Genomic DNA, 23,719 nt, shown 5'->3' with positions numbered 1-23,719 from the left:
AACTTTCCTTTAGTTGCTATTCCTTCAGTGAATATTCCTACTTTAACTTTTGCTGCCATAACTGCCCCAATCTGACCGCTCCAAGTCCAACTAAATCTGTGCTTTTCCTACCATGACTACTTGAATTATACGGACCCTTCCCCCCTTCAGAATAGTAAAAACATACATTTAGTACACAAATGTACTTGTTATCGCTCCAAAGTTTCTTTGTTTGGACCCCATCAGAACAAATGGCTTGATATGGGTATATTGGTTTTGAATACGTCTCATTATTTAGAGTTTTGTTTCGTTTTATTCTCTGTAAGTGTTGGAGATGCCTTTTTGTACAAACCATTGACTTTTGTTACTGTTCAACAGGGTTTCAAATTTACCTATTTTCTTAATAAAAAACTGGGAATCAGTAGGCGTACCTACAAGAAAAAAGAGCTATTGCTTATTTGTCCACCAGTTGGTAACTATCATGTGACACTAGCAACGAAAATGGAACTATTGTTTCCAGAGGAAATTCGGCTGTAAATTCACACAGAGGAAGGAACACAGCTTTGGATCATAGTTGTACATAGTCTGACCGTTATAGGAGGGTGAGAAGGTATTTCTAGTGTGTCAACAGTCTACAGAAAGTGTAATTCATGTCACAGTTTTTTCAAGAGGAGATGGGTCTCTTAGTAACAATCTTGGGAAGTATTCCACCGTCTTATGCATGCTTAACCTTACAGGATATACTAGTATAAAAGGGTTTGTGTATCAGCCTATATTGTAAATTGCAAATAATATTCGAAAAAGTGTATTTTTATGACACCATTTTTCATTTTTTTTCCTGGAAGGGTGGGGAGCCATTGGATCATTCATGGGGCGTGCCTATCTGCAGCTATTGCTTTACTTACTATACTGTAACCGGGGTTTTATTTTATCCTAAGCTGCTTTGGAAAACCTAAAATAATGCTCACATAATTAATCCTCGCAGGTTACTGGTGGCTCTGGTGGCATTGGGAAAGCAATTGCAACTGAAGTTATTAAAGAAGGTGGTCGGGTGAGTTTGTTTGCCCGAGGCCAATATGGACTGGAGGATGCTAAGAATGAAATAGTGCTCAAAACAAACTGCAACCCAAATTCAATACAGATCTTTCCTGGTAATTTTTTTGTTTTGCTTTAGCTTAAGATGCAGCAAGTGAGGTGTACTCATTTTCTAAGCTACTCTTAAGAGACGATCAGGTAATTTTGTTTAAAGGAAGGGGGGTTGAAAACACTGAAGGGTTGGAAGTCAAAGTAATTTATTTTAGGGGCGGGGTCAATTCTTTCATAACCGTATTTTGCCTTCTGTGTAGCCATACAATAGTTTTAAAAGTTTAATAGTTTGGAATTAAATTTTATCTTAATTCAGTTGTGATAGAATACTCCTTGTTTTTTTCTTTGTTTTTTCTTGGACGGCTACTTGTCAGATGATTAAATTATGCATTTTATTTATTTTTTGTTTAAGTTTAATTTAAATTAAATTCAGTTCTTCTGTGCGTTTTCCTAGTGAAGCTTTCAACATCTCCTGTTTAAGAATTCATTGGTTCTTATTTCTATTTTTTGACTTGTTATACTGACTGATCACGCTTTGTCTTTCTTTTCTGACGTTGAAAGAAAAAAAAGTAATGTAATAAATTGTTTGTTTTTTGAAATGAAAAAAGTCAGTTTCAAACTTAAAATAAGTAGTACTTGAAACAAACTAAAATACCAAGTGTAAAAATGTGACATTTTAAATACTCCTTTAACTTGGTTAAAAGACCAAGGGATCGGCTTAGTGACGCTTCTTGACTACTAAGGTCCCTACGTTAGCCCTGCAGTTTGCTGCTACAGCAAGATTGGATCTCTGGGTCCCGTGCTACCAAGCTAAGATGTAACCTACTGCGCCACTTGAGGACGTTAAGTAAAAGATTTTCTTTGATGTCACTATATTTGTAACAATTAGCTTAGTTTTAATTGTACCATGTTTTACATCTTCTCTTTAAAGGCCCAGCAAATCTTGAGAGGCTTTTCATTACTTATTTTCACAAAGCAGACACTTTAAAGGCCTCTTTAACTTCGATGAAAAAGTTTTCCTTTGATGTCAAAGAAATCTTGATTCTTAGCAATCAACTTAGTTTTACTAGTTCATTTGTTTTTCTTGTAGATTTATTCCTTTTAAATGTGTTGAAAACAATTGGTTAAAGAAAAATTTCAATTCAAGCAGTCTATTTGTTTTATTTAAGACCCAAACAATGTAGAACCTTTCTGGGCTTTAAGCGGTGGAGTAACTCTGCACTATTTTGTAGCAATTGACGTTTCTTTTAAAATTAAATAAATTTAAGTTTTACTTTCTTTTCTTTTTGTGTTGCATTTCTTCATTCGTAGTAATTTAATTGTGATTTTCAAATAATTAAAAATTGCCATCCTTCAACCAATACTAGAAACACTAGACGCTAGATAGGTTTTTGTGTCGATTTAATGACGATAGTATGAGCATTATCAGGTTTCAGTTTATTCGTCTGTAAAATATCCATCATTGTATATTGATAGTTTATATATTTAGAGACAAAATATGCCCCCGTATGGCAGTATAAACTTGCGCTTCGGGAAGTTTTATATAAATTAGTTTGATAATTTGATGCTGATTTACCATCGCAAATTATAAAAAATATATTTTATCAGTATTTTGGCCTTATTTCAGTTTAAATTGAAATTCAAATTGACTCTTGACTGCCCTTCTCAAGAAAATAAGAAATTTCGAATTGTTTTAGATGGCAGGGCTCTTTATAGGACTCTTGGAAATTTTGAATTTAATGATATAGTTTTCATTTTAAACTGTACCAATTTTTGGCACTGAATTCCCCCTTCTCAAAAATTTCTCAAATTTTCATATGCCACTAACTTTTGATAAGTACCTCTGAACTTAACGACTAACCCACATGTTGTATTGGCAACATTAAAGACTCTTCTAGTGTTTATTCTGAAACTTCCGTTTTTTAGACTTTGGTTACTATGGATACTACTACTACTACTACTACAAATAACTTACTGCAGCACCAAGCCGCCTGAGGCCAGCACAGCTACACACGCTCCTCCTCCAACCAAATCTATTCAAGGCCTCCCTCTTTACACCCTCCCAGGAAGTTCCCATTTCCTTTAAATCTTTATTTATGACATCCTCCCAACCCAAACAAGGATGACCTGCTTTCCGTGTAGCCCCAGACGGTTGGCCAAAAAGGGCGATCTTCGGCAATCTGTCAGCCTTGATCCGCAGAACGTGGCCTAGCCATCTCAACCTTTCTTTCATTATAGCCCTGGAAAGCGGGATTTAACCACATTTTTCGTACAACCTACTGTTTGAAATACGGTCTGTTAGCCGGGCACCCAGAACAATCTGTGGGCAATTTCTCTGGAAAACATTTAGTAAATTTTCGTCTGCTTTTTGGAGTGCCCATGCTTCAGAGTCATATTTAACCACTGTCATCACTGTAGCTTCCAATATTCTAATCTTGGTTTTCAGACTTATCTTCCTATTCTTCCAAAATTTTCTTAATTGTGAAAAAACACCCTGAGCCTTAGCTATTCTACTTTTAACATCTTCGCTGCTCCCACCTTCTTTACTAATAATACTACCAAGGTAAGTGAAGCTGCCAACGTGATCAATCTTTTCGTTACCCAACGTCACCTTTTCATCTTCATTTATTCCTAGCCTTAGTGACTTAGTCTTCTTAACATTAATTTTCAAACATATTCTAGCACCCTGAACTCGCAAAACCTCTAAATATTCATTCATTTTGCTCACACTTACATCTAATATGCTTAAATCATCAGCATAATCTAAGTCCAGGGGTGTTTTTCCTCCCCATTTGATTCCGTGGTCTCCAATTGCCTTTCCTGTGCTCCTTAAGACGAAGTCGATCAAAATGATCCATATAAAGGGGGGTAGAACACAACCCTGCTTAACTCTTGATTTAATACGAAACCAGTTGTTAACCTCATTTCCTACCTTAACCGCAGCAGTATTATTCTCGTACATAACACAAGTCACTTTAATGTATTTTTCTGGTATACCATATAAGGATAAGACCTTTACTAACGCTCTTCTATCTACAAAATTGGAAGCTTGCTCATAATTGACAAAACTGAGGTGTTTGACAACGAAGGGACTTCTCAATTATTAACCTAAGAGTGAAAACTTGATCGAGACATCCTCTACCTTTTCTAAAATCGCACTGTTCTTCCCTTAAAACTTTGTCTACAGCATCTCTCAGTCTAAAAAGTATCATATTACTAAGTAATTTGCTACCTACAGAGACCAGACTAATGCCTCAATAATTACGACACTCATTCTTGTCACCTTTCTTATACAGTGGTTTAATTAAGGTTTTCCTAAAATCATTAGGTACTTCCCCTTTTTCAAAAATCATATTCATAATCTTTAGTAGCTTACTTCTAACCTCAGAGTCATCATATTTAAGAACTCATTTACCACACTATCAGTCCCTGGAGCCTTATTATTTTTTAATCCTTTTACTACTGTCGCTAATTCTTCCTCACAAAACATTTTCATTTTCATCTATATCTTTTCCTACAACTGTATCTCGGTTTAGCAAATTTTCAAAATGTTCCTCCGCCCATCTTTCTTTAACTTGTTCCTTATCACTAGGTATAAATGAACATTTGTTCATTGCTTACCATTTATTACCGTGGACAGTGTGCAAGAATTTTCTTGTTAATCTTCCCACGTGATCAAATTTAGACGTAATTTTTTCATTGCATAGAAAGAATTAATATGGTCTCGCTGCAGAAAATTTATAAGAATTATATCTGAAAATGTATGTCATCCAACAAAATTAATTCCTAACTAATTACACGCTAACACATGCTGGTAGACACAGAAAAAATTCTCTGCCGCCTTAAGATTTTTCTAAGGAAAGTCTAAGGGAAAGAAGGATATATATTCTAAACATATTTTTTGTCGATACACAACTTATAATAAATGCAAAAGAAATCTACAAGACTAGTGAGTTAGGTGTAGGGGTGTACTCGTAGGAAAAACAAGGGGGGTTGCAGCTCAAAATCTGCTTCCAGGGGTGGAGGGCTTTCAACTGGCTTTTATGTGATCTTTTATGCTCTTACCTATTTAAAAATTTATTGAGAAAACACTATAAATTGCAATGATAACACACGTAAATGATTTAAAGAAAGATTTAGCAGCTCTTATTATTTGTTTTGTCATGACACATAAATTTATAACTGCAATTGAAAAATACCAAAGTTTCTGTATTTTTTGCTGCACCGTCTCATAAGGAGGTCATCCTGGGAAGTTCAAGGGCTTCCAATCCTCCTCTTTCATAGTGGTAAGTGTCTGGATATTTTGCGTGTGTCATATCCTTTTGTGTAATTGTTTTTTTTTCTTTCAGATGATATTAACGACCTTCTTGATGCACTTATGTGTCATTTTACATGTTTCAAATAATTGAGTGCATTTTTTTTTTTTTTTTTTTTTTTTTTTTTTTTTTTTTTTTTTTTTTTTATAGGCGATGTCAACGATTCTCTTGGTACTCTTACAAAAATTATTGACGATTCAGAAAAAAACCATGGTCCCATTTTTATGCTGGTGAATACTGCTGGGTATGCTGTAGCAGGAAGGTTTGAAGACCTTTCTGTTGATAACTTTAAAGTGAGTTTTTCATTGCTTTCATGTCTCTTATATGTCCGTCTGTGTCAACTACATGATTATTCTTATTGGACATGGTGTGCAGAAAATGTCCAACTCAGAGAAATGAAAATCCGAGTTACTAGACTGTTCTTCAGGGACTATTTTTCAGGATAGAGAAAGCATCTTTACGATGCTGATGTAGTAGTGGGTGCAAACGTATTCCACTATCGCTATTAAGATCGTTGAAGCATTAAGACGCTTGAGGCCGACGCTTCAAAAGACACTCCTGTTTTTTTTTATCCGTTGGAAAGCTTTTGCTTTGGCCTCTTCCCAAGGAATTTTCAAAGACTAAAATAACAAAACATATTGTATTGATTTAGAGTTCAAGGTGTGAGGACTTATTTTTGGATTGAACCTATCACTAATATTTGGTAAAGGATTATCGTCTCTACCTGACATATAGCCAATATTTTCATAATAATTAATTAAGTGTCCAAAGAATTATAAATAAGCGGATTATTTTCAGACTTGAGTGAAAATTCCCTTGGGAACAGTGATTTCTTTTATCGATATTTTCATGACCTATATATGATAATAGGTCAGGATTAAGCAGTTGCGAAAATAATTATAATTTCCGATATTATAGACGATTGCGTTACGATAAAGGTGAGAGGAGAAAAGTAAGCAGAAGGGTGGGGGAGAGCTGTTTGCAAGAGCCGTGGTACCCGCCGGGCTTGTCCCTTAAATTGCGGGGACAAGGTAGGCAGCCTCCAACGCTTCCCTTACTTCTCTCGCAAGTGAACCTTCAATCTAGAGAAAATGGGAATTGGTAATTGGTGCGAAGATGAACTTTTTTACAATCCTATCCTGTGCTTTGTACAGAAAAATCTTGCTAAAGGAGTTTCGCCCGATACGATAAAAGAGTACTTGGCCGATTTCTTCGAGTCTTCTTCTCTTGGTGAGACCCGTAAATTGCTTTTTTTAAAGCTTTTTCCGAATGAAGTCCCATCGAAGCGCGTAGGAGCCAATGCTGCATTAAACTGTGCTTCGGACATTATTTCTTCGCTTGTAAAGTGCGATTCCCAGAACTTAAAGCTTCCGGACTTTGTTATCAAATGTCCCAGCGAAGTGCCAATGATCCCTGTCGATGCCTTCAGTACCCTCAGTGCCAAGGTGAATTCTTGCCTTGAACAGCTGCGTGATATTGCGTCCAAGGTTACAGAGGGACAGTCTAAGCTTGTAGCCCCTACTCAAAATACGAAAAAACCGTCCTACGCTGTCGTTGTAAGAAACCCACCCCCGGAGATCAGCGACCCTATCCGTCGCATGAAGAAGCTCGAAACGTTGGATGTTCATGACGGAATCATAAGTCTAAAATCTAAGCCACATAGCAAAAGCTGGGTTGTGATGGTACGCGATGAGCGCTCAGCCGACTCGCTTGCTGAAGCTGTTACTAGCTCCATCCCTAACGTTGGAGCCAGAGTGATTGATAAAAAGCCTTTAGCTGTGGTCCGGGATATACCCCATAATTATTCAAGAGCTGATTTGGAGGCCTCAGTGGAAGGACTTATTAGTGCTAGTCAAATCGGCGACTCTCGTACTTTTCGCCTCGAGTTCGTCGACAAAACCGCTCTGAACGTGGTTCTGGAGTCGGGAATCCGTATTGGGTATGAAGTTTTTCGCGCTAAGCCCTTTCAATCCATTCCGCGTCGATGCTTTCGCTGTCAAAGTACTGATCACCTGATTGGAGCTTGTCCCAGCTCACCAGCACATCCCAAGTGTTCCAGATGTTCTGGCCCTCATGTCAATTCCAAGGAAAACCCTTGCCAAGCCTCACCAAAATGTGCAAATTGCACTATGGAACACGTAAGTTTTAGCCTGAAATGCAAAGTTCTCCGATCGGCTCTCAACAACGCTAATAAATGAATGCTCAAACTCCGTTTAGCTTTGTTTCCCTTAATATTAATGGTACAAAAGACAAGGATCTATACTGATAAGTGAGCTACTTGAAAATGATATTGTGTTTCTACAGGAGCACCTTCTCTCTAAAGTGAATGTTGATAGCCTAAAGCGTTCTCGGACCCATTATACCTTCTTGAGAGCCGCCCAAAAAACCCGTGGAAGACCATCAGGAGGTCTGGCCATCTATTTCAGACACAAGACTCAGCCGATATTATTGCAAAGCGACACTAACATCTTAGCGATAAAATGTGGTGATACCGCATTTATAAACATTTATTTCCCCTGTAATAAAAAGACTGTGCAGTCATTGTCTAGTTTTTCACAAGCATGTAATCGCCTACGAACAGTACTTAGCGACCTTTCAAAACAAAATACCAAATGGGTTCTCGCCGGCGACATGAACACTGACTTATTATCTAATTCCGACCGATCTCAAATCTTTCTCGATTCACTACCTGGAGGATTCCATCTTGCTGATAAAGATCTTCTATTTACTTATATTCACAATCGTGGTGGTCTTACTTCCAACCTTGATCATGTAATTGTGTCAGATTCAACTCTTCTTTCATCAATAGTTCATGTGGAAGACTCTAAAATCGACGACGATCATTTACCAATCACGTGCCAACTATCTTGCTCCATGGTGACCTCTGTGCAACGTAACTCTCCCAAGTGGTTCTCAAAGTTAAATTGGGAAAATATCAATGTTCTACTTTATGTATTGACATTGTCCCAGTTATTATCATCTATTAAAGTGCCTTTCCACTTATTGCAAACATCTGTATCTACAACTTCAACTCGGATGGATATCAACTCGTATTATCAGCAAATAGTGTTCTGTCTAAAGTCTGCCGCTAAAACAGCTGTACCCTCCGAGTGCGTGCGAACGGGTACTCCCAATCCCTTTTGGAAAGTTGATCCTAAAGTGAAGATAGCTAAACAAAAAGCTAAGTTCTGGCTCCGTATGTGGATAGCCTGTAATCGTCCTTCTTCTGGTTCAGTACATCAAATAAAACAGAAAACCAAACGAGAGTACAAATATTCCCTGCGTAGAGCGAGACTGAATGCCTGGGATGGTCCTTGTGACAAGAAATCCTGGGATCGTGTTATAAACAGTGTTAAGTGTTCACCTCCAATTAATTCGTCTCTTCGGCTATGTGACTTCGTTTCTCATTATAAAAATATTTTGCTTTCGTTTAATATTAATCTCCAAAATCATCTTACAAAGCTTGTCAACTCAATCCTCCCAATTCGTATCAACCAATCTCAAGTGTTGTCGGTGGAATCTGGTGTTATACTCCGAGCTCTTATGCAAGTGAATAAGTCTGAGTCTCTCGATAGTGATGGTCTTTGCTTCAAGTTTTTTGCTTATGATTGTCCTGAACTGCTGAAGCATTTGCAATTATTGTTTCAGATGTGTTTGGCACAGTCCGTTGTGCCAGATAGTTTTTTGTCCGGGTGTATATCTCCCATAATCAAGAGGGGTAAGGACCCCAGTGCTTGCTCTAATTATCGTCCTATCACTGTGTCTTGTTTTGTTAGTAAGCTATTTGAATATGTACTGCTACCGGCCATTAACTCCAAGTGCAATTTTACACCCTTCCAGCTTGGTTTTAGAAAAGGTATGGGCTGTTTTCAAGCTCACCATATTGTGGGTCGGCTAATGAAACAAGCTGCTGCTCAAAAAAGTCCCCTGTATTGTTTGACTGTTGACATATCTAGTGCTTTTGATAATGTAATTCATTCAAATGCTTTGTTTTCTCTAGTAGCCTCGGGTGTTAACCTTTCTATTGTTTCCGTGCTTAAGTATTGGTATGCTAATTCTTCAGTTAGGGTGAAGTGGAATGGTACGGCAAGGGAGTATATTCCTGTTAAAAAAGGCGTTAGGCAAGGTGCCGTGTTATCCCCGAGCATTTTTAAATGTGTTTTAGCTTCGTGTCTCCAACGTCTTCAACCGTCAATTTTTTACAATGATAATTTAGGCATTAGTCACGTTGCATATGCTGATGATGTTCTGCTTCTTAGTCGGACAAAAAATAGTCTAATTACCAACTTCTACTGGCTTTCAGCCGCACTATCCACAGTAGGCCTTTCAGTTAATGCCTCCAAATGTGAGTTTTTGTGTTCCACCAGCATCACCTCTTTGCTTGGGTTCTTCAACTATACCATGTTCAGCAAGTATTAAATGGTTGGGTCTCTCTTTTTCCACGTCACTTTCGTCTACTTGCTCCGCTATTACGTCCAGCGTGCTGAAAAGTATGCGGGTTGGATACGCGAAAATTTCACCAAATCGTGGTCGGTATAACCGAAATGGACTATGCCGTCTTTATTCTAGTTTTTGTGCCCCTGCTTTTTTTATCTTTCTGGTTTTGCTTTCCTCCTTCGCAAGAAGGATACAAAGAAAATACGCTCAGGATATTTTAAGTATTGCAAGTATTTGCTGCGTCTGCCTCGGTGGTATCGGAATCATACAGTCGTCTCTAAATTTGACATCGTTGATGCGCCCTCGCGACTGAAACATTTATCTAAAGATATATGTCTTAAAACTCGGCAAATGATCGGTGTTTTTGACCTTCTTTGGCCATTTTTTGAATGGAGGTAATTTATTTATGTTGTATGTTGTTATGCTGCTATGTTATTTATGTTGTTATGTTTTTTGTCTTGTTTTTTCTTTTTTTGTGTGTTTACTCCACAGTTTAATGTACTTTGTGGGTTATAAATAAATTATTATTATTATTATTATTTATATTTATTATTATTGATTTCATTATATATTTTTCTATTGGCTCTTTTTGTTGCCTCCGTTACAAATCAAAACGTTACAGCCCAAAAGCCTCAATATATTAATAACTCCGAAAATCGAACTTATGTACTAATAAAATAATGTGTGCTAGATATGGACTGTTGTATCAGTTGTTGTATCAGCACTAACTCTTTATCCGATTTCCTAAATATAATCACAAGTTACTTGGCTTCCTATATTTATATTTCTTTAGTTCTATTTTGATGTAAGCTCTATATTTTTGTTTTAGCTTTAACAATGTAATTTGATGTGCAAGTCTTCATGATGATTGTATTTATAATAAAGAAAACTATCCAAAAAGAGAAACAGCCGTTCAGCGTAACATGCTAGTATTGGCCTTCCTGGTTACTTTTGTATATTAAAAAAACAAAAAAAAAAAACACAAAAAAAAAAACAACTTTGAACTGTCTGTTTGGTTCTAATAAGCGGGTGATGGCACCACTTAAAGCTGGTTGCAGCGGTTCGAAACCCATCTATTATCAAAATATTGTGAGAAATATACATGTTTGAAAACAATATTTCTGTTTAATGTGAAGGTATAAATGATATTTTATCTTTATGTTGTGTTATCCAGGCTATGATGAGTGTGAACTTCATGGGAACCGTTAGTGTATCGAAGGTGGTTGTCCCTAGAATGAAGAATCGCGGTGAAGGTGTTGTTGTTCTATTTGGATCTCAAGCAGGTCTCACTGGTATTTTTGGCTACACTGCTTATGCTGCTACAAAGTTTGCTTTAAGAGGATTCGCAGAAGCTCTTAGTATGGAGGTAGATTAATTCCTCATTATTCTATTATCTAAGTGAATCTCACTATTGAAGAAGGCTCTTGTTTTTCTGTAGTTGTAATTTTAGTGCTACGGTTTATTATATAGATTAGAACTCACTCATTTAGAGTACAATTTGTTTTCATATTATTCATAGACGATTCAAGCCATAGAATTCCCTGATTCCAGGCTAAATATATTTTTAGTTAATCAGGTGAGATTGTTGAAGCTAGAAAAAAGGTATAATGTTGGATAATTCACTAGAAAGGATGAAAGAGATATATTACGGTGGCGTCATTTAAGGGGGCGTGTGTCCCCCTTCCCTCATAAATTTAAAAAATACTCCTTTTTGGGGTGTTTTCGTCGACAAATACTTTTTTTATATTTAGTTGTTGAAAAATGGAAAAAAATTACAAATGCGCCACCTTATATGTCGGAAAACAAATTTTGCCGGTCCCCGTAAATCTAAGTGAATTGACGTGTCTGGTATATTAACCCTTGACATTCTGGCAGGCTGTGTAATATTAGATCCAATATCCCTAAAGTGTGATGCAAAAGAATTTGCTATGGAAGTTTATTCAATTAATAAATAGATCTCTTGGAGTTTTGAGCACATGGGAGTTTCCTTTGAAAGAAATCTTGTTGTTGTTTCACCAGCTTAGTAGACATTTTTTATAGTATTCTGGCTATATAAGTTTGTTAAACAAGTTATATGGGCTGTATAATATTCTGGTGCGCGAGATTTTTTTTTTTTTTTTTTTTTTTTGAATTGTTAGTCTTTCTTGGACATCGAATGTAGTATTGCCTATTCTGAGCAGAATTAATAACATAACAGAGACGTCATAATTTAGCACTGAAGGATTGGAAGCGTCTATAATAATAGCTACAATTTGTGAAAAGTGTCAGTTAAAGATACCAATGTCCTTGTTATTCTTGTAGAATTTAGATGGGTTAGAAATAATCTACGAGTTAATAGGAACTCTAAAAAATCCTACCGCCTTTCTGTTTGTTGATCTCCAGCCGTTACTAATTGTAAGTTTTGTATGTATGTATGTATGTATGTGAAGAAAAAAGGAAAAAAAAGAAGAAAAAAATAACATATCATTCAATGTACATCGAAGAAAAAAGGGGAAAAAAAGAAGAAAGAAACAACATATCGTAATTACATTCTTAAATACAAACAAAAATAATTCCATGTCAAAAAGCAACATTTTCCCATTCATGGCCGGTTTGCTTATTGCACATGTGTACATAGCACATGTGTACACACGGGTCAGACAAGCTATACTTTTTCATCAAATAGGAGTTGCGGGTCCACGGAGGAACTCGCAACAGAAACTTAGCAAAGTTGAAGAAAACGCGTTTCATCCTAAGATGGTCAGATTCACTAAATATAGGGTAAAACGGTGCTAAATACAGAATATGTGGCAGGACGACACTATTGTAAATTCGCGCAAGATGGGCTCTATTCAAATGAAACTGAGAACTAACAATGGTACCATATGCACGACGGATTTTCGTTTCCATACTTTCTAGTATCAATAGCCTAGTTTTCTTCAGATTTTTTCCAATAGGAAGGCCAAGATATTTCAACTTAACAGAAGGCTTTCTGTACTATTCAGATCTATAGATATATTATCTGATCTAGTCGTATCAATTTCATTAAAAATCAAAACATCACATTTTTCAGCATTTAGGGAAAGTCCAATATCACTGTAGTTTTCACATATCTCCAAAAAACATTTTTCTAGCCCACTGATAGTCCTACTAATATTAAAAACGTCGTCTGCATAACATAATATCGACAAATCAGTACCTTTATATATATACAGGACGAAGAAAGTTGGCACTGAGCTGGAAGCGTTGCATTGTTATAAACCGTGGGAGAAGTAACTGCACCCTGCTTAACCCCGATATGAATTGGTATATCATCAGTCAGCAAATTGCTTCCAGGTATACGTATTTTTGCTTTCATAGGGCGGTACATGTACAAAAGAGGTATAAATTAGTCTAGAGATACACCACGGTTCAAAAGCTCATTCATTGCTTGGGGATGCAACAACGAATCAAATGCTTTACTAACATCGTATGTTCCAAGCGCTAGAGTACCACCGGATTTATCTGCATCGATCAACAAATTGCACAGACATTTTAGAGCATGGAACCAACCAAGCTTAGGCTGGAAGCCAAACTGGTGAGGTGGTATGTTACAGATAGAACGTAGGTTATTAATTATAAGTAATTCAAACACCTTCCCAAAAACGCTTGAAACAGTTATAGGTCGATACGATGAGCATTCAAACGGATCCTTCCCTTTTTTTAGAATCGGTGAAATAAGATCAACACAAAAAAAATCTGGAAATATACCGCAGCAAAAAAATCATTTGGTACAACAAAGAAAGATGACACATAAGCTTATCAGACCCATTTTGTAAATGAAGGGCGCATATGCCATCATAACCCATAGACTGTCTTTTGTTAAGCTTTCGTATAACATCACCTAATTCACTAGAACTTACTATAAAGGTACCCGTTCCAGGAGTACGTAAGCGATTATTTAAATCCGTTTCAAATTTCTTGAGAATGTTAACGCCAGGTTCGGTGAACTGACTTTTGAAATATGAATGCCACTGGTACTCACTAATTGTAATTTTGCTTTCCCAAGTTTTATTATTTGCCAAACGCGTTTTCCATAACTTATTAGGGTCATTCGCGATGGATTCCGCAATTGCAACACTTTGGCCAACCCGGTGAGCTTTGAGTTCCTTCTGAAAGTGGCGCTTAGTAAGTAACCGTAAGATGAGTTTTCTCGGTAAAATTGCTCTTGATTAATTTCGTTTCGTTGACCCCTGACAACATTGCGGTCATTCTTAGAGACTTCCCAACTATTAAATTACCGATTTAAGTGAAATTACTGCACTATAAAAAAAAATGAAAAAAATATTTTGCCATCTTCCCATCAAGTACATAATTGCCGATTTAACATAGGTAAACATCATTGAAATGCTAAAACAATTTCAGTTGCGCTAAACGAAATTCAAGAACCTTTGTTTAAGTTTAACATATTACAAAAAAAATACAGTTGATAGTTCAGCTACGGTAATTTGCTATATTTTAGTGCTATTAGATGAGCCGATCTTTAATTATATTGGTACATGACGTCATATGGCAAATTACGTTATCATGAAATACAAAAGGGTCTTTCAAATTAATTTGAATATATAAAATTTAGCTTTCAAACGGTCCCTTAAACAAATTTCTATGATGTTTGACAACTTCCCTATGGTTACAGAAAAAAAAGAAGACAAAGAAGCAGAATAAAAAGGAAACACATCCTTGCTTCCCATGCGAAAAGTGGTGTTCCTTGTTCATCAAGATGGGGGACTATAATTCCCCCATACATGGTTTTCGGCTAGAGAGATTCCAATGGTGTAGTTTTCATGTCGATATGACACAATTTTGTGAGGTGTAATGCTATTTGTTGAATTCCCCACAAATATATTTCGCAATAAATTTCTACCATTAAGATTAATCGAAATAATAGTCACCATTCCTGAATCAGCTTCAAATGAAGATTCTTCCTCACTTGACAGTTTATTTTCAGCACGAATTTTTAAATCTCTGGCTACTATGGGCTGAACTTTATTCTTTACTAGTTTGTGGCACGTTCCGCAACCATGATGGCAGAATAAATAAGAGTATAAAAGGATAATAAAGTAGTTTAGATTTTGAAATGCATGACACTACGCAGGATCCCTAGTTCACGCCATGCTTTTAATATCAGATCAATAGGCGTAAGTTGGCAGTCTTTGTAATTTGAATTATCAGTGTCCATTCTGTATATTTTTTTAATTTAGGTCAAGCCGTATAACATATCAGTGACATTAGCCTGTCCCCCTGATACGGATACTCCAGGTTTAATTATGGAGAACAAAACAAAGCCAAAGGAAACCTGTTTAATTTCTGATTCATCAGGTGTACTCCCAGCACAAGATGTTGCAAAACAAACCCTAGAAGATGCAAAGGTTTGTTACTGCCAATTTCCCCGTTCATTTGTGCCTAACCCGCTACTCCTTCTTTTTTCTGACGCTTAATAGATGCTGAAAAATGTAGAACTGCCCATATCTAACCGATTTGTTGTGTCGTTAAAACACATACGACCAAAGAGTAATTTGGGATCGATTAGAAAGAAAGCAGATTATATTAACTTTACCAGAGAAGTCTAGTATGGTGCCATTTTTTGCTATTTTTACATTAAAAACCAAGATGGTTTAATTCGTTCTCTGTTAAGGTTTGTAAGATAACCGCCTGCTCTTCGACGAATCAGCTAAAATATTTCAGTGTAGCTGGGCCATTGCCAGGACATGTAAATTTGTAAGAAAAAAAACGGAATAAATCAGACGAAAAATTAAGAAGTAAAGAGAAAACGCAGCCGTATAAACTGAGGTTAAGAAGGTGTATGGCCCCAGAGTTTTCTTCTAGAGTTTCAAATGTGTAAAACGTGTGAATGATAAACTGGTCTTCGCACAGAAAGCGTTGCACAGTCTGTACATATTACTTTAAATTTGCGAAACATGGATACTCAGTGAAGAGTATTGACTTGACCAAGCCATCAGGTAGTATATCAAGTGAGACTGCATGAGCTTAAATACCTTTGGTTAGTAACTCCGTAATACTAAATTGGAAATATTCCAACATGTGGAGATCCCTCAAATTTAAATAAGTAAGGATAAAAATGCTTAAATGAGTGTTAATTTAGAAAGAAAACCTAATTCAAAATCAGGGAAAAAACGCTTGTTTTGAATAAACACGATGCTTGTAGGTCGGAAAACGGTGCACACGTCCAGCCTTTAAGATTTCGGAGCAGTTTTTTTTTGTATTCTATGGTAGCATAGTTCACAGAGATTAATCCAGTTTCAAATTTTGTGCCAGTCTTACTGTTGCAATGTAAAAAAAAATACAAAGAATGTCTTTTAAATTATGTCGAAAATGCGGTAAAATCCTCCAAAAAACGATTCTAAAATGTGAAAATTAAATAAAAAAACAAGTTTTTTTAACTGAAAGTAAGGAGCGACATTAAAACTTAAAACGAACATAGATTACTTCGTATATGGAAGAGGATTTTCCTCTTCAACGCCCTGCTCTTTATGCTAAAGTTTAACTCTTTCTCTTAACTCTACGTTTTAAAACAGTAAAAAAAAAAAACAGATAAGATTGTATTACTTTTAAGGGGTGTTTCCCCCTATTTTCTAAAATAAGGCAGATTTTCTCAGGCTCGTAACTTTTGATGGGTAAGACTAAACTTGATGAAACTTATATATTTAAAATCAGCATTGAAATGCAACTCTTTTGATTTAAGTATTGGTATCAAAATCCGTTTTTTGGAGTTTCGGTTACTATTGAGCCGGGTCGCTCCTTACTACAGTTCGTTACCACGAACTGTTTGATTCTTGTTTCGCGTAACTGGAGTTTTCGGAAACAGTGCTGCTAATATGACTAATGTTGCTAATCTGAGGACCACTGTCAACCCAAGTATGTTAATTCAGTAGGTGAAAAAAGCGAGGTGTTAGGTGATATGTAAAAAAAGAAAAGATTTTAGACTTTAAACGAACAAAGATTAACTCGTAAATGAGTTTAAACCTGACATTACAAAACATCACCACGAGTAAGAATGGAGCTGGCGATTCTTCAACCCCCCTCCCTAAACGTTTATATGTGATTTTGCTTTGCTGGAAACTAAATAGAATGCTTCAATTGTTATGCACTAATGCTTCTGAAAATTTGATTCTGCCATTGCTATGCCTCTTTGTAAAAATGTGCGACCAAAGATATTAAGCCGTATGTAACAGCCTTTGGGAGATTCTATTCGCTAACGAATAATTGATATTTCACGAAGTGTTAAACTTCTGTATTAATAGATAAAATCAGTAGCAGTCAAACTCAAGAAATATGGTGAACGATGACAAGGATTAAGTTTTTATTCAATGTAATATTTGTTGTTTTTTTAGGTTCTATTTCCTCGTTAATGGTAATTTCTGTTCATATTAAGTTTGAATTGTTATACAGGTTAATTTGTTATCAATCGAAGTTTTAATGTTCTTTATTTTCAGTTGCAAAAATTTTAAAGTTTATTTAATTGCTTAACGTATCTTGAAAGAAAATAGAACAATAACGGTTTGTCATTATTGTTAAAGACTGTATGGACCTATAGTTGATGCTACTGATCGGAAGGGTGACTGCTTTTGTTATCTTAAACTGTAATATCTTTGTCCTTTTTTAGAGGTTGCAATTCAAGTTTTCTTAACACGTGCGTGTCATTTTTTAGCGCAAACAATAAGCCTTCTTATTCAAAGAGTAAGGACCATACAAGAAACTGTATCGCCAAGTCAACTAATTAAAACACTTTGGAAAGAAAGGGGGAGGAGGGAGGGTATGAAAATCCTTAACAGAAGAGAATAGATTGTTTTGGAACAGTGCGGAAAGTCAGCAAAACTTTGTTGCGTATTGTTTGAGCGTATATTGAACGCTTATGACGCTCTTGCTGCTGTTCCAGAATGTTAAATGAAATAGCACATTTCTCTCAGCTACTGGGCAACACGGCCAAAACTAAAGTCATGGATCTAAATATACAGTTGGATTATCAGCTTGTGCTTTACGGACAAGAATTGGAAAAAGTCGATAGCTTTACCTATCTTGGCTCAGTAATAGACCCTCTGTAAGGCTGTGATCTTGACGTACAGAACAATCAACAAAGCCCAAGCCATCTTCTTACAACTCCGCCGCCATTTGTGGAACTGGCGGGAGATCAGCATGAAGAAAAAAAATTTCTTTATATAAAGCGGTTGTCAAATCTATCCTCTTCTATGCAGTCGAAATTTGGCTACTGAAGGCGCTCCATCTCCATGATTTGGAAGTCTTTGACCACCGCTGTCTACGAAAAATTTTTGAAGATTCGATGCTCCGACAGAATCTCAAATGTTGATGTGCGCCACCACAGCTGTAAAATCGAACCCGCCGTCACGATTGTCAAACAGAGAAGACTACGTTGGCTTGGGCATGTGCTTAGAAGACCCATTGGCCGTATCATAAAGCAAACGCTTCTAGCTGCCCCGTTGCCAGATTGGCACAGGTGACCTGGCGGTCAACTGAAGAATTGGTGGGCAACTGCCAAAAACGACCTCAACCACATTGGCGGATTTCGGAGATTTAGCAGAAAGTGGGAGAGCTGCTGGTACCGGTTTGCTGAAGAGCTGGCACAAGATCACGAAAAATGGGAGTCAACCATACGTAGTCTTCTAGATGCCGGTTGAGGCATGCTTGTCTGGTCCCGCTACAAGTACAAGTAAGTAAGTATATTGAATACTTTCCAGTTTAGAATGGAACGGATTTTTCAATGAAGGGAAAATTGGAGCAAGGTATGTACGGAATGAGAGGGAATCGGAGAATTGATTTTCTTCCCAATTTTTTTAATGTTTACTGCTTTTGGCTGTCCTGACGTATTTGCTCGTATAAGAGTAAAACATATTTGTCGTATTTGCTAAATATGAAGAGTAAAATACAACTCTAAAGTTAAAGAGTCTAGGCCGAGCCCCCTATAATATTGAAGGCAAATTGATTATTTCATTTCGACCAGATTATTCATTACGAACAGGATTTTCACATTGCCATTTCACAAATAAGAACTATTCCATTTTTAGTTTTAATAGCTTTGTACATAGAGCTAAATATATCTACGCAGTGCGTCTTTGACAACTGTTTTTTTCTATTTTCTATTTTCAGATGAAAAGATTCTTAAGCACCAATGGATTTGAAGGGAAAATTCTTACAACAGTGTGCTGCGGAATGGCACCGATTACTTCCTATTTCGAACTAGCCATCCAGGTACTCTTCATACCCCCTTCTCTCTGTTTCTTAGCACGTTTTATCTCTTTTGGTACCTCGGGTAAAACCGTGTTTTAAGCGTCTAGTTCCTTTGCTTGACCAGGCCTTGTGATAAGACAAGGTGGATTATTGAAATGAAAAAATAGCCTATATACTATTAAGGAAAATATTGTGGAGTATCTGTACAGATTAAAATAATACGGATGAAATGATTAATTGATAAAATCTGGAATGTCAAGGCCTATGATAATGATAATACCATTGATGAATTATAAGTGTTTTAGTTGACTTTCTTCATAATAATTGGATATTACAAATAAACTAATACCGTGTTAAAATCTTCTGTAAATCTTTTTGGGTGTTGCTGTTCTGTACTTTTTCAGTTGAAGTGCACACGCAGGAGGGAGGGGATCTTAAGACTATACTATAAATTACAATTTGCATAACCCAACCCCTCAAATGGCGACGTGGGTAAGGCGGTTTTAGAAAATATCAACACTGTACCTGTTCAACATGTTAGAAAGCAAAGTAGTTTGTATGAAAGAAAGTAGTTTGTATGAGTTGAAATATCGCAATGAAAAGAGATTTCATCAAAGATAGTTTTAATTGCTATTTTTGTATAGCATGGTTGGAGCAATAGCTGCAACCTAATGAGGAGCGAAACAAAATCGAGTTCAAGGTAAAAATGAGTTGGCCTTAGGTGATAGTGCTGCGTTTAGTCGTTAGTACTAGTAGTGCCAAACATTTAGATACTTTCAGTAGATATTACTTGGTAAATAGAGAAAATAAATGACTTTAGGAAATAAGAAATACAATTTTAGTTATCCCATATTTTTCCTTACAACTTTCCAAAAAAGATCTCTCAGTATCTTTTGAAACAAATTTGTTTTCGTCCTGAAAATGGCCACAAAACAGTATCTAGACCGGGTGTCTATACTTTAAATAATGGTAATTTTAATTTTCTATTTAAGGAAAAAAGGTAATAGTCTCTTCAAAAGGTCATCTTTTCAAAAAGTTGAAATTTATATTCATTAGATCTTTCTCGCTCAAAATTTCTTTCTTTTGTCAAGCTTACAGTATTGTAATATTCATATTCTTAGCTTATTCCCTAATATTCTTAGCAGAATTAATTTCTTTGACCACACTGCTTTTCCATTTATGAAAAATTAAGCAAAAAGAAAACGGGTTTTAATTTCGACAAACCAGTGAACAAAAAATAAAATTTAAAAACAAAACTATACGTTAACTAAAGTGTATTTTATTTTTTTTAGTTATAGTGTAGTTTGGTTTTTATATTTTTTGTTCACTGCTTTGTTGAAATTAAAACGCGTTTTCTCTTTGCTTAATTTTTCGTAATATTCTTGGCTTTTTTTATATTTTTTTTTTTTTAGAAAGGAATGAAATCAAAGGATCTCGATAAGGAATCAAGGAAATATAATTTGACGAAAGTATCATGGAAATGGAATGATAATACAATATGTCATAGTAAAATGAAGGTGTAGCATAGATATTATAAAGGAAAATATTGTGGAGCATATGTGCAGTGTAAGTTGTACTGATGAAATGGCTAATGCAATATTTTTCATAATATCAAGGCCAATGATAATGCTAATGCCATTAATGCATTATAAATGCCTTAATGACTATTTCCGTAATAATCGGATATTGTAAGTAAACTAGAGCTGTGTTAAAGACAGGGTAGATTTATTTGCGATACAACTATAGAATCTTATATAATATCTTTTGGGATTGCGTGGAAGGTGGCTATATTAGAAGTTCGAATGAAATTTTGAGAATTTCGAAAGAGCATGTAACCCCTCAAACTTGACGGCTAACTGAAACTAAAAGTACCCCATCAAAATTGCCATTTTTGAAAATCTGTTGATGGAAGTTTCAAGTCCCGTGTCTTGAGCAATAAGGAAATCACATTATTGTATGGTCAACACTGATGTGTCTGTTTTTGTTAATTTTTTTCATTTCTTCCCTAGGGTGGTTGTACCGAACCAATAGTATAAGAATGTCAGGGCAGAGCTCATTTGGAAAGGAATGAAAATATTAAATATAAACATTTAAAATTAATCATCAATATTAAAACGCTTCTGTCCCGACTTACTTTTTGCAACAACTACACCACTGGATTTGAAGTTAGGGTATTTTTGCTGGTTGTATATCTCAATATCCTAAGAATTTATGGGATTAACCCTTATAGCATTTTAGCAGGTATTGAACTACAAAAAAAGAAACTCAACTGTACCAGTCTCTATCTTCGTTTGCTAGGTACTCTTTTTTTTTACTAATACAGCAAAGTACACCTCGGCAGATGATTTGCTGTTGTTTCTGATAATTTAGTAAATAAAAGAAACAATTGAAAAAGTTTACATAAATAATTGCAAAAGAATTGAACCTTTAGTATTGTTGTGTTTGGTTTGAATTTGATGGGTTTGTGATATTTCTTTTTAAGGATTTGTAACTTTCATGTAACAATCCTTGATGACCCTGTGATGTAAGATTGTCAAAAGTCACTATTTATTGAATCACCAAAGATCTTTTCACTGTGCCATTCTCAGCCATTTTGGACAACAGGAACTAGCAAGGAAAGACCGGGTATTCTTACTAGAAAAATAGCCTAGTTAAGTTATAAAAGAATTGATGGCTTTGATTTGGCAATTTTGTTCCTGTGTAAAAATTTTGTTGCAATAATATCCACTTCTGATGTAATCAACCGTCCTTTTGATTGTCTGGAAGATATTTCTGAGAAAGTTATAGACTCATTTACACAGTTTGACATACACAATTTGGAGAGAAGGGTTCTGTTGGAGAAGCTGGAGATGTAAAACGAATAATGTTAGTTATCCATTTCAAGGCTATGTCAAGGATAAATAAAAGAATGTTATCGATAACCCAGCTCTACTGGGGAAGGCCCTATTTTATTGCAATCATCTGGAGCTAGTTCAACAACTAGTATCATGGGCATAGCTAAAAAAGAATGGGAGTAAATGATTACCTGGAAAAGGAAGCATTGGTCAATTATCATTTCATCAGTGTGATAACCCTGACGCCAAAGTGTATAAAATCGTAGTAAAGAAACAGATAGAAAATTATTTTTGACCATATCCAAATTAGCAAAATCTGGTATTTTGGTTTCTGAATCTTTCGCAAAATGATGTTGATACATGCTGAACTTGGCTAGAGACGATTTTGGTGCCATAAATGTTTGGACATGTTGAGGTTGATTTATCACCGAAGTGCCTGGGGACCCATCAATGAGAAAAAGCTCTCCTCTGTTGGACTGTATTTAAGTGGCAAGTGTTGACTTGGAAGGAACCTTGTGAATGTCCATTTTCATGTATTTTAGGTTATTGCTCACCGAAGGCTCGTGGGGTTCAACTCTTACATAAATGGCAATGTTTTCTTACATTTTTCTTCCATTAATGTACGTGTATTTTTTTTTATTGTGAGTAGTTTTGACGAAAATTAATATAGGTACTAAGCTGTAAAGCGGTGCTAAAATCCAACTGGAGTACACCTTCTTTTGGCGTGTAAATACCCCCCTCGTCTTTCTTCTTTTTTAATATTTTCTATGTAACCAACGACAACTTGCAAATGAACCAAACGCTCACGGTTAAAAGTTCCATTGAAAGAGAGAACTGCTCCCTTTCTTCAGGAATTTTTAATGTCAGAATACGTTCATTGACCGTTTTCAAAAATCACTGTTCCTTAAGTTATTTCCATTATTTACTCTTTTAATATTTTAGGTGCTCTTTGCCGGGATTTGTCGTGCAGTTAGTGCCTTTTATCTGATCCGGTTCGACAATATTGTGAAGGCAGAAAAGAATAAGTCGGAGCAAAGCAAAAGAAAATGAAAGAGTCTTATTTTGTAAAAATCTTTTTCAGTTTGTATTTTTTCGTCTGAATATAAATACACAATATTTGCTTCCCAGCTATTACAACTAGGTTACTCTAAAGTCAAAATACAGACTATGACACGACGGGTGAAACATGACACGACTAAGTACGACGGGTGAAACATGCCCTAGAAAAACATATCAAAATATTTTCATTTAAAAAGAAACATACTACCACAAACCTGAATGGTTGAATAGATATTTCTTATTCAGTTTGGCAACCTCTGCCCTTGATAATTCGATCCAGTATGCTGATAAGAAAATTCAACTCTGCATGAATGTGAAGCTTGGAATTATTTCCATTCTTTTTGAAGTTCATCTTTACAGCTGTATCAGGTATACATAGGCCTCCCCAAATATCCAAAATCGAAAAAACATGAGACCTTGAACATCTATTTCTGTTCTACGTTTTCGCACGAGCTTTACGCAAGAGTGCTGATTTTTTGTCTTGATATCCAGGATTTGCTATCAAAATATTTCTGTATTTATGGCCTTAAAGATATTTTGCTACTGAGAATAAAGTAAGTTTGTCGTCTTAGTTTGATACCATATTTTAAAGTAACAGTGGTGAACGAGCATTATGAGCTATTAAGGGATTTTGATGGCCTGGGTCCAAGATTGATGCCTGAGACCAAATGAATTCGAAATAGTTACATCACTTGTATTATTTGCAATTAAACATAACGGTTTTGTTGCGTGTTGTACTGCTAAATATTAAATATTTTTAAATCAGTTTCGATATTCCTTGGGCGA

The 23,719-nt window shown here is 35.9% G+C and overlaps 1 protein-coding gene across 2 annotated transcripts in view; it reads left to right on the top strand.

The window, feature by feature from the left end:
* LOC136027195 (3-ketodihydrosphingosine reductase-like) overlaps positions 1-22,997 on the top strand; it is a 50,096-nt gene extending 27,099 nt beyond the window's left edge. The window contains exons 2-8 of one of the 2 annotated variants that reach the window (XM_065704211.1): positions 965-1,130; positions 5,532-5,674; positions 10,993-11,184; positions 15,038-15,205; positions 18,960-19,061; positions 20,453-20,606; positions 22,817-22,997. In XM_065704211.1, coding sequence (XP_065560283.1) covers positions 965-1,130; positions 5,532-5,674; positions 10,993-11,184; positions 15,038-15,205; positions 18,960-19,061; positions 20,453-20,563 — 882 coding nt within the window. In that variant the 3' untranslated portion in view covers positions 20,564-20,606; positions 22,817-22,997. The remainder of the gene's footprint in view (positions 1-964; positions 1,131-5,531; positions 5,675-10,992; positions 11,185-15,037; positions 15,206-18,959; positions 19,062-20,452; positions 20,607-22,816) is intronic. The other variant, XM_065704212.1, reaches the window with a different exon arrangement.
* Positions 22,998-23,719: the final 722 nt, after the last annotated feature.

This window comes from Artemia franciscana, chromosome 5 (genome assembly GCF_032884065.1).
Source record: "Artemia franciscana chromosome 5, ASM3288406v1, whole genome shotgun sequence".
Classification (NCBI taxonomy): Eukaryota; Metazoa; Arthropoda; class Branchiopoda; order Anostraca; family Artemiidae; genus Artemia; species Artemia franciscana.
The sequence above is the reverse complement of the archived record's forward strand: the minus strand, read 5'-3'. Positions and strand labels throughout refer to the sequence as shown.